General features: G+C 41.6%; 1 protein-coding gene across 3 annotated transcripts in view; it reads left to right on the top strand.

The window, feature by feature from the left end:
* The first annotated feature begins 5846 nt into the window (after positions 1-5846).
* The window catches only part of ERICH2 (glutamate rich 2), a 29203-nt gene continuing 23610 nt past the window's right edge, over positions 5847-11439 (top strand). Inside the window, exons 1-3 of one of the 3 annotated variants that reach the window (XM_081183190.1) lie at positions 5848-5991; positions 6109-6157; positions 11245-11278. In XM_081183190.1, the coding sequence (XP_081039316.1) occupies positions 5984-5991; positions 6109-6157; positions 11245-11278 (91 nt within the window). In that variant the 5' untranslated portion in view covers positions 5848-5983. Of the gene's footprint in view, positions 5992-6108; positions 6158-11244; positions 11279-11439 lie in introns of all 3 variants that reach the window. The other 2 variants (XM_081183191.1, XM_081183192.1) reach the window with 2 other exon arrangements.

Below are 11439 nucleotides of genomic sequence, written 5' to 3'. Positions count from 1 at the left end.
ACCTATTCTGACTGATCTGAAAGGTGGTAACCTCTCCCGTTATAGTAGTGAATAAAACAAATGTACTAAAATATAAATTCTGAAAACTATTGTATTTCGGAGTTAGATTTATAGTATGTCAAATATTCAGCTTATGGAAATGCATGTTTTTTGTATTAAAAATCCAAGTAATATTTTGAAGTTTTGTTTTCCAAAATGATTTGATGTACCTCATCAACTGATGTGCCTCAACTCAACTGTGCAAACAGTTCATGCTCCTTAATACTTACTGGCCAGTTTGGGGAAGTATTTTTTCATACAATGTTGAAACAGTGGTCCAGTGTTTATCACTTGTCTATACTAAGTTTGTGTCTTTCAGGAATGACAAGATTATGTGTTATTTCAAAGAGAAGGTGTCCCCCTACCAATGGCCTAGTATTAAGAATGTGACTACAAATGCATTTCTGTTCTATGTGACATTAATAATGGTTTGATTTCTTCTTCATTCTCACCTTGGAAGCATTATCAGATGCCCTTAATAGTATTAATTATCAGAAGTTTATTATTATGAATATTTGTTTCTAGTCTTAGTTTTCCTCGGTTGATATAATTTCTTTATAAATGTGTGTATTGTTAAACATGAGAATCACACATGTATGTTCACGGCTGAATGTGAAGAGAGAAGAAACGCCATGGTCAATCTGCAGCAGCACAACTGGATGCCTTTATCTCCCCAGCTGCAACAAAACATGTCTCTCCCTTATCGGTCTCTACAGACGCTGCAACCTTCCAGGAGTGACTTCAGCCCCAAAGGCTCACTCCTCTATTATCTCCCAATACTGACAGATGCCAACAATGGGTAGCTAAAGTTGATGACAGATATACAATGTACCAGTGGCAAAAGAGACATTCCTTGTGCGTTAAAGTGTATACTTCAGATAGGCAAATGGAAGCTCAGAATGATTTTCAGAAGATTCCCTTACCAAAAAGAGAGAAATGTATCTCACAGGTGCCAAGAAAAAAAGATTGATTCTTTGTTCTTGTAGTATGCCCAATGCATTTCAGCTACAAATGCCTTAGTCAAGAGCTTATATAAAAATATAGCAATGAGACCTTTATTATACAATTACCAAACCACACATTAAAAATTCTCTAAAAACTCAGACTGTGCCAACATGTAATGTAATAAAATTCCTGCACAAATTAAGTATTTAATGGGAAACCTATTTTAAGCCAAAGCCAGCCATGACACAAAAAAAGTAAGACTGTACTTGGTTCCTAACATTTTGCTTTGTTAGGGCAAAATCTCATGGGAGGGCCACCTCATGTTTGGTACAAACGGTTATTATCTTTTGACAAAGGCATTTGTGAGTGAACACACTGGCCATACAGTGGTGCCCCGCAAGACGAATGCCTCGCAAGACGGAAAACTCGCTAGACGAAAGAGTTTTCCGTTTTGGAGGTGCTTCGCAAAACGAATTTCCTATGGGCTTGCTTCGCAAGACGACAATGTCTTGCGAGTTCCTGCTGGGTTTTTTCCCTCCCCCCCTTTTTCTAAGCCGCTAAGCCGCTTATCAGCTGATCCGATCAGCAGATAAGCCGCTAAAAGCCACTAATAGCACTAATCCGCTAATCCTTCAATGGGCTTGCTTTGCAAGACGAAAAAACCGCTAGACGAAGAGAATCACAGAACGGATTCTTTTCGTCTTGCGAGGCACCACTGTATTACAAAAACGAAGAACCCATCGGTTTTCCTGGCATCTGAGAGATCTATTTCTCTTTTTTGGACGCTATTCTTGGATGCTTCCTGTTTTCAGGATGTTTTCCTCAGAAGATTCCCTTCTGGTCCCCAGACCCCAGCATTGCCTCTCATTCCCTGGAAAGCCACTGTAGCTGCTTTCTTACATGTGTGCAAAAACACAGGCACCAAGTCAGCCCCCCAAAAATGCTGAACTTACTGCTACAGGAAATTAATTAGATTTCCTCCCAAAAAAACTATTCGCTTTCTCCACACCTTTGTTTGGTCTGCAAGTAGATAACAAGGTCTACTGAACAAGTGGATTTTCCCATTCACGTTAATGAATTTCTTTGTGTACATACCCATTTGCGCTGATGGAGCTGCCCCATGAATGCGACAAACGTGCTTGAAAATAAGTGAACCCTGTACCCAGGGATGGATTAAGACATTTAGAGGTTCTTAAATACAGAAAAGATTCTGGTGCTCCCCCATATGTAATTCAAAATAAAACAATACTAAATGGTAACGTTTTCTTTTTCAAAATGGCACAAAACTTGCATGTGTGCTGAAATGTATGTGCTCGTAGTGGAACCCTGAAAGGGCTTTTATAGTGTGGTAAAGGTAAAGGGACCCCTGACCATTAGGTCCAGTCGTGGCCAACTCTGGGATTGCAGCGCTCATCTCGCTTTATTGGCCGAGGGAGCCGCCGTTTGTCCGCAGACAGCTTCCGGGTCATGTGGGCAGCATGACTAAGCCGCTTCTGGCGAACCAGAGCAGCGCACGGAAACGCCGTTTACCTTCCCGCCAGAGTAGTACCTATTTATCTACTTGCACTTTTTGACGTGCTTTCGAACTGCTAGGTTGGCAGGAGCAGGGACCAAGCAACGGGAGCTCACCCCTTCACGGGGATTCGAACTGCCGACCTTCTGATCGGCAAGTCCTAGGCTCTGTGGTTTAACCCACAGCACCACCCGCCTCCCTATATAGTGGTACCTCGGGTTAAAAACTTAATTCGTTCTGGAGGTCCATTCTTAACCTGAAACTGTTCTTACCCTGAGGTACCACTTTAGCTAATGGGGCCTCCCGCTGCTGACGCACAACCCGAGGTACCACTGTGTGTGTGTGTGTGTATTATTAGTTTTCCAGTAAGAACATCCAATTAACAAATCCATCAAATCATGATCAAATAAAAAATAAAAATAAAATAAAAAACCAGCCAAATTACAATCCAAATTATTAATTATTGTTTTTTCGGGCTTCCCATACTCTGGACCTCTGAAGTCCAGTATTTTCATTTCTGCCTTCTTCTCCTGAAAGGGCTTTTGAGGCAGCTGCAGCAAGTGAGGACCTCTATTTCAGCAGACAAGTGTCCAAATATAGTGAAGGAGAAGCAGGAATCAGTGCCCTGGGTTCTGCTGGCTTTCAGACATCTAGCTGGGACATATCGCTCAGATGGTTGGACCATGGTACTGATAGTACTGATAGGACCAAAGTTGCAGGTTCAGTACCCATCAGGGACTGCTGCAAATTCCTACAATGGGGGAGTTGCATCTTCAGAGTCCCATCCAATTCTATGATTCTACAAATGATATTCAGCATACTAAGTGTGATCTGAATGAGTGGTTCAGAAAGGGACTTAATGGCTAAATGAACCCTTTTTGCATTGAAGCCTGGAGTGCCATATAAACAAAAGCTTCAAAGCAGAGTCCAACATTGAAGTGTCATTCCTCACTTCCTATACTTCGTATGAGACAGGGTCAAAGTGAGAGGATTTTCTTTTATAAAGATAGAGGGTATTATTCACTTTTCAGCTGGTTTGATTAGACCTAAATATGAGCAACGTGCTCCTCTCCTGAGGCCTACATATTACAATTAATTTTGGATCATATTGATTGGATTGCAAAAGGCCGTTCCCTCCACTGCAGTGACCAACTTAACTCTTTAGGCTATCTTTTCCCCATCAGCTCTCAAACAGCTCCCTTGCAAAGTGAACCAAACTGAAGCAATTTTTGAAATTATTGTGCTAATTGGGAAACTGCCACTCAATTCTCCCACGAAGATTCCCAAAGTCCAAGCCTAAGCAATTTGTAAAACTCTAGATGCCATCTAATGAAGACCTAAGATTGAATAAACAAGCATTTGAGCTCATCCCAAATCAAAGCATATGGACATAGCAGTCAGCAGAACAGCACTGTAGAGCTATGCAAGTAAAATTGTCTACATATTTTTATTTTATGTAGTCATAAAGCCAGATGGTAAAAAGGGTTTAAACCTTTGTCCCAAGCCCTCACAGTGTATGTGCATTGATGGGGGTCAGGGAATTCTCAATGCCACCCTACATCCTATTTTCAATACAGCCAGAGATCAACTTGTCAGATTGAGTCTTGTTATTTTCTAGGTATGAAAAAGTTCATTTCATCCTGATCCAGGATCTCTGTTTCTTGGAATGGACCTCTGGCTACATCTAAGCAGAGTTTCGAATGAATACTGTTTTTGTGAAAAAAGTTGCCCGCTGCCCTGATCTTGTATATGAAGAAGAAGAAGAAGAAGAGTTTGGATTTGATATCCCACTATCGCTACCTGAAGAAGCGGCTAACAATCTCCTTTCCCATCCTCCCCCCACAACAAACACTCTGTGAGGTGAGTGAGGCTGAGAGACTTCAGAGAAGTGTGACTGGCCCAAGGTCACCCAGCAGCTGCATGTGGAGGAGCGGAGACGCGAACCCGGTTCCCCAGATTAGGAGACTACCGCTCTTAACCACTACACCACACTGGCTTGAAGGACATGACCTATCAGACATGTGAGAAATCTAGTGAAATTGTCATGCATATGAATCATGTTTCATTTATTACTATTATTACTATTATTACTATTATTACTATTATTATTACTATTATTATGCCACACTGCCTGAATTCAAATCCACCCAACAGACAAGGGACCCATAATCTCCACTGCCATTTAAAAACAACTGCAACAAACCCATTTCAATTCCTACCTTGATTATTTATCAAATTGATTTATACACCGCCCTTCATCTGAAGAGCCCAGGTTTTACAGCACAAAAACCCATAACATAACAACAAACAGAACAATACTTATTGCCAGTGCTTTACCCTGGGAGGGGGTGCAGGGGTACACATACCCCTAAACATTTTGTGAATCTTTGCACTTTTGTCCATTTACTGTATTTATTTTTCCCCACTTGAACTATAAAGTGGTGATTTTCCTGAGTCAAAAGGAGAGCACACCCCTAAACATTTTTTAAAGAAAAAAAGCACTGCTTATGGCCCATGCAATAAAAAATCAGACCACCCCGGCGGTCAGGCAGAAGGAGGCAAGAAGGAGTAGATTCTGGGTATCCTGAAAAAGCAGGACATGATTGCTTTATATTTAAACTTATTTCTGTTGCGTTTTTACTGCTGGGGAGGAAAAGAGGCGCATAGGAGACGATTTGCCTCAAGTCCCAGGCACTCAGGCGGGCGAGCACCGTGTGCAGCAAAACGTCTCGGGCAGTTTACTATGCTGTAGTATTGTATATTGTGCGTGAAGTCAGGCTGCCCTGTAAAATTTTAAAAAGACAAACTTAAAATGCAGACCATCCCTTTTTTTGCATGCTTAGAAGGTAGAATGTTCAATGTAACAAACTTAAAAGTTGCATGTTTAAAAAATGTTTAGGTTTGGGGTTTTTTAAATTTTGTGTTCTTTGTGAATTTGCTTATTGCGCTGTTTTTAATGGTGCTTAGTAGGATAAATGCACTGGTGAGGCAAACATAGTGCCAACAGGAGGTAACTTTCCAGTTGTATGTGTCATGCAGCATTTGAAGGGACCGTGTGCTTTGCTCAAAATGAAATAAAAAACCGGTAAAATTCAAAAAAAGAATAATATCCAGTATGCACGAGCATTACACGTGTACGCCCACCCAGCTCGCCGAAAACCGGGGACATGTGAGCAACGAGAGTGGGGGGGGGGTTCCTCTCCGTCGTCTTAGTTTAACGCTGCTTGTCTCTGTTGGCTCCTTTTGCCGCTGCTTGTCAAGGCCGCTTCTCCTCGCGGGTGGGAACCATTTCGCCCCGCCCCTCCGTTCCCGCCCGGCCCCCTTTTCCAGGCGGCCCGGAGGCTCGACAAAGCGGAGCTTGCTGCGCGTTGCTATGGTGACGTCGCGGCCTGCCTGCGGCCTGTGGACGCTCCGTCGGCGCTGGCAGTGGAGCGTCCTTTGCGTTGCCCCAGTCAGTTGAATGAGCCCAGGTAGCTCGGCCGCGCCATGAACAGGTAGCCTAGCACCAGCACGGCTTTTTTGTTTTTGCGTCGAGGGGGTTTCGAGGATATGGCGCAGCGCGGCTCTAGAGTCTAACCCTCTCCTTCTTCTTCCCTCCGCCCCCTATCTAGGTTTAATATTGTCTTGGGCCAGGGGATACCCAGGCCGACAGCCCCCAAGGTAGGAGACCCCACCCCACATATTTAAAGGTGTCCTTCCTTTTTAACCTGTAGCCCTTAATAAAAGCTGCAATAATAATAATAGACAACAACGACAGTGCAGTTCAGTGGGAAAGCTAGCTGCTGCTGCACCGCCACCGCCAAGGAAAACACCGTGTTTTTAATTATTGTAGCAATAACAACAACAATAACAAATTCTTGACAACAACGGCAATGCAATTCAGCGGGGGAAATGGCTGCTGTTGCACCACCACCACCAAAGAAACCTATTCTTGCGAGGAATCCTATTTGGAATAAGGGAATTTCCCTTTTTAAAAAGGGAAAAATTGACAGCTGTGCAAGGAAAATGCAGTGTTTTTAATTACTGTAGCAACAACAACAACAAATTATTGACAACAATGACAATGCAATTCAGCGGGGGAAATGGCTGCTGCTGCTGCACCACCACCGCCAAGGAAAATGCCGTGTTTTTTAATTATTGTAGCAACAAGCCAAATAAATTCAGCAAGTGCCGCCCTCCTCTCTGTTGGCAGCACCGCCATGCTGAGGAGTTCTTCCTGCCGCCTGTTCACGTTCCCCTTGTTAGAAGCACAGCAGCCCTGCAAGCGATGAACAAGAGAAACATTGAGATGTCTAGTGCAACCTTTCTCAGTGTTGGGTCCCCTGATATTGTTGGACTACAAATCCCATCATCCGTAGCCAGACAGGACAGCAGGCAGGGGTGGTGGGAGCGGCGGTCCAACAACGCCTGGGGACCCAAGGTTGAGAAAGGCTGGTCTAGTGGATCTGATGTATAACTTCCCTGTCCAGGGAGGCTTTTAGTGTGTGATGTTGTATTGTGTTTTTACTATTTTTTTGTTGGGAGCCGCCCAGAGTGGCTGCAGCAACCCATTCAAATAGGTGGCATATATGTAGCATGTAGCATATATTGTAGCATATATTGTAGCATATATTGTTGCATATATATGTAGCATTTGTTGTTGTTGTTGTTGTTGTTGTTGTTGTTGTTTTCATTCCAGAATAGTGGCAGCTGCAGCTCTAGCTCCAGTGAAGGCTTCGTACCATTAACACATTCACTTAGTTTTTTTAGTTTTCTACACAATTGCTAATAAAATCAGTTTATTTGACAGTTGAGGGTGGTAATGGGAAATAATCTCTTCGCAATCCCATTCATTTTAATATTTGAGATTGAAAAACAGACTTAATTAGTTGTGTATGCTGAGGGGGTTTGCGTGGAAATTCTGTTAGTGGTTATGGACTAAGTTAGTGGTTATGGACTAAGTCCAGGACTTAGGGATAATGGCCAAACCTTCTGCAGTCAAAAGGAAGTGATATGTTTGTGGTGATATTAAGCATATACACATTTATTGATTTACTAGACTTGTATACTACTCCATAGCAGAATACCCTTAGTGGTGCCTGTTTCGCATTCTCCCCCACCCTATTCAAATGTTGGCTGTGGGGCCGCATGAGTCATTAATCAAAGGTTGGTTATGATCTACAAAGCAGTTAAGTTGGCTTGTTCCCATTTGAAATCAAGCCAGGCTTGCTGAATTCAGTTTGCCAACTTAAATGGATTTCAGATTATGTATATGATGATTAGCAGAGGCTCTAGTGTCCTGTAGAAATAACAGCTGTTGCACACGTGATGGGCACCGTATTATATATTACACAAATTTAAATCTGAACACACTGTACTGAGAGAGGAAGACTTACAGCCAAGAGTTCTGATCTTATGGCTTACCTGTTGATGTGACAATAGAGCTGGGGAAGGTCAGTGCGGTGTAGTGGTTAAGAGCAATAGACTCGTAATCTGGTGAACCGGGTTCGCGTCTCCGCTCCTCCACATGCAGCTGCTGGGTGACCTTGGGCTAGTCACACTTCTCTGAAGTCTCTCAGCCCCACTCACCTCACAGAGTGTTTGTTGTGGGGGAGGAAGAGAAAGGAGAATGTTAGCCGCTTTGAGACTCCTTCGGGTAGTGATAAAGTGGGATATCAAATCCAAACTATTAATGAGGTTACTTCTACTTTGAATGCAAAGTGGAGTCTGATTTCCTGAAGAACATCCTGACCCATGCAGAACAATGTTACACTAAGTGGATCCTAGAATTATCTTTCCCTGAATATATGCTAATTCCCCAGAGAGGTAGCATTCACAAAAGCTGTTTCGGCTGTTACTACAAAAATTATGCCTCTGCGGTTACATGCTATACCTTAATTGAGGTGCTTAGATGAGTGCTGCATAGTATACATTCACATAACATACATAGAGCGCTGCATAGTATACATTTGCAAAGCAGATATATCAGTGGAGCCATACATCAAAAGTAAATGTTTTTCTCTTCCATTGTTTTAGATGTAAACATTTTACCTTATCACACATAAGTTTTACCCTTTAAAAGTTGTGCAGAATTATTTCCCTATGTTTTAAATAGAATATTAAGCATTATTGCTGTTTGAGGTTTCCAATATATCTGTTATATATCAGATACACACATGCACACACACAAAAAAGTTGGGATATAGGTGATCAATCATATTTTCTTTGCTTAAGCCAGGGGTCAGCAACCTTTTTCATCCATGGGCCGGTCCACCGTCCCTCAGACCATGTGGTGGGCCGGACTATATTTTTTGGGGGGGGAAATGAATTAATTCCTATGTCCCACAAATAACCCAGAGGTACATTTTAAATAAAAGCACACATTCTACTCATGTAAAAACACCAGGCAGGCCCTACAAATAACCCAGAGATGCATTTTAAATAAAAGCACACTTTCTACTCACATAAAAACATGCTGATTCCCAGACCGTCGGCGGGCCAGATTGAGAAGGCGATTGGGCCGTATCCGGCCCACGGGCCTTAGGTTGCCTACTCCTGGCATAAGCAAACACTTTCACACTAGAAATGGCACAAATTGCATTATTGAAGAAGTGCAACATACATTACAGCCTAGTTGCTGCTATGTTCACCCACATTTTATGCTAGCTATGTTAATTATATGGAAATTAAATATGGAAATTAACAACTGTCTGTCACTTGTGTTTCCATGGCAGCCTACAATGCTGAACAAGTAGGCCATTTCTGGTTATGATTCTTTCTCTCTCTTAAAAATGATAAAGCTGTTGAAATTTAGGAATTTGAAGGTAAGGACAAGAAACTTGTGCACAATCCTGGAGCATGCAAGGCAGCCAGTGTTGGAATTTCAGGAAAGACTTTCCATGGTCTGATGAACAAAATGATTTTGAAAGCAGGGTGATTGGTAGAAGCAGAGGGCCAAAGTGAGATAATGAAAGACCAAAGAGGAGAAAACTGTAGTAGTCAAGGCAAAAAAAAAAATTGCCAGCTTGATGTGACTCAGTGTTCTGTCAAAGAGGCAGCTAGAAAGGACTATGTTTTTGTAATGCTGTAAAGAGAGAATTGACCTGGTATTGTGATGGCCTAAATTGTGTGTCAAGGAAGGAAGGAAGTCAAAGATAAAACCAAGGATTTTAACTGAAATCATTTAACATTAGGATGACATGTATTCCATATTCTTATGTCTTTTTCTGTTCAACCAGTAATTATCTGTATAGAGTAAGTGTACTGTCAGCACTTCAGCATCAGTTACATTTTTTCACAATTCCGTTGATTGTAACCTTATCTTAAAAATTGGTATATATTCTATACCGAAATTATTTGGTTCCAACTGTCTGTTGAAACTCTTTTAGTATGCTGAGTAAGGCAGTGTTAAGGGAGTGAATCTAGCAGACTTTGCCAGTTGCAATCACACACAGAGTGATGTTTGTAGGTAAGAAAAATAAAAAAGGACTTTATGGTATGAAATACGTACTTGGATAGAAGAGTTCCTAATTCTAGTCTAAGTAGTCTGTATTAGAGCAAGACAGCTGTGCTGGCTCCCTTTTCCCTTGGAGGATGGTTCCAGCATGATGTCTCATTTTGAGGTCTAAGAGAGAAGTGAAAGTACCGTATTTTTCGCTCTATAAGACGCACCAGACCACAAGACGCACCAAGTATTTGGAGGAGGAAAACAAGAAAAAAAATATTCTGAATTTCAGAAGCTAGAACAGCAAGAGGGATCGCTGCGCAGTGAAAGCAGCAATCCCTCTTGCTGTTCCGGCTTCTGGGATAGCTGTGCAGCCTGCATTCGCTCCATAAGACGCACACACATTTCCCCTTACTTTTTAGGAGGGGGAAAGTGAGTCTTATAGAGCAAAAAATACGGTAACAGGAAGTTGTAAAACAGAGCACAAGCTGAGAATATCAGTCTAAATGTAACATCAAAAGAGAAGAAGGGAGCTCAGGAAATCTGGAGGTCCCTAACCCTTTCTGTCTTAAACCATGCCAAACCCCTCTTCTGCATGCTGAGTTGCACCCAAATTTCCAACACTCCCCAATTCACATTTAGAAACAAAAAATATAATATTGTTTCAGATGCAAGGTGTTGTTAACAACCATGTGGCAGGGGGTGGGGAGGAGATTAGGAGTCAGGTCTTTTTGATACCTGAAGAACTCACAATTTGCAGAGAAAGGCATTCATCACTAGTGGCCAAAATTGTGGAAACCTTTTGGGGAAAGTGTATTTCCGAGGTTTGATGGCTCACAACCCCCCCCCCTTTTTTTAGTAATACCATATAATGATATATCAATAGAAAGATAATTTAATGAAGAATGTAATGCAACAACGTTTGTTCAGTTGTCTGTATTCTATCAAAAGTTATAGCCAAATAACCAGAAAAATGAAGCACAGCTTGCTTAGGTTGATATGCAGTAGTTTCCCTTCATTTGAATGTAGCCAAAGAGTATGAGTGTTTAGAGAGCCAATCAGGTGTTCTGAGCCATCAAACCTCAGAAATACACTTTTTTCAGAATGTTTCCACAATTTTGGCCACTAGTGTACTTTGGTGTGTCTTTTTATATATTTCTCCCTTTTGTGAATGCTCCCTACTTAGTTTCAGTAAAAAGTCAACTAAGAAACAGTGTTTGGAAACTTTCTGGGGCCATACTTCATTGTATATAATATATTTATCTTATTTCCTAGTAAGCTTCTTAAAAATGCCATTTGGAATCTTTCCTCTACATCTTTTTAGGTTTCTGGAATGATGGAAGTGATTGCTCCTGAAGGTATTTGCATTAAACAATGCATTTGAAAGTACTTTCTTATAGCTCCTTATATTCTAAAAACTAACAAACAAACCCTACCCTCTTCCTTTTAAGCCTTTTTCCTTAAAAAAAAAGTCATAAGAATTCTTAATAGGTTCCCCCCCCCTTAATGGTTTTATCGA

Source organism: Podarcis bocagei (assembly GCF_964188305.1).
Source record: "Podarcis bocagei genome assembly, chromosome: 1".
Taxonomy (NCBI): domain Eukaryota; kingdom Metazoa; phylum Chordata; class Lepidosauria; order Squamata; family Lacertidae; genus Podarcis; species Podarcis bocagei.
This window is presented reverse-complemented; position numbering and strand designations above follow the sequence as displayed.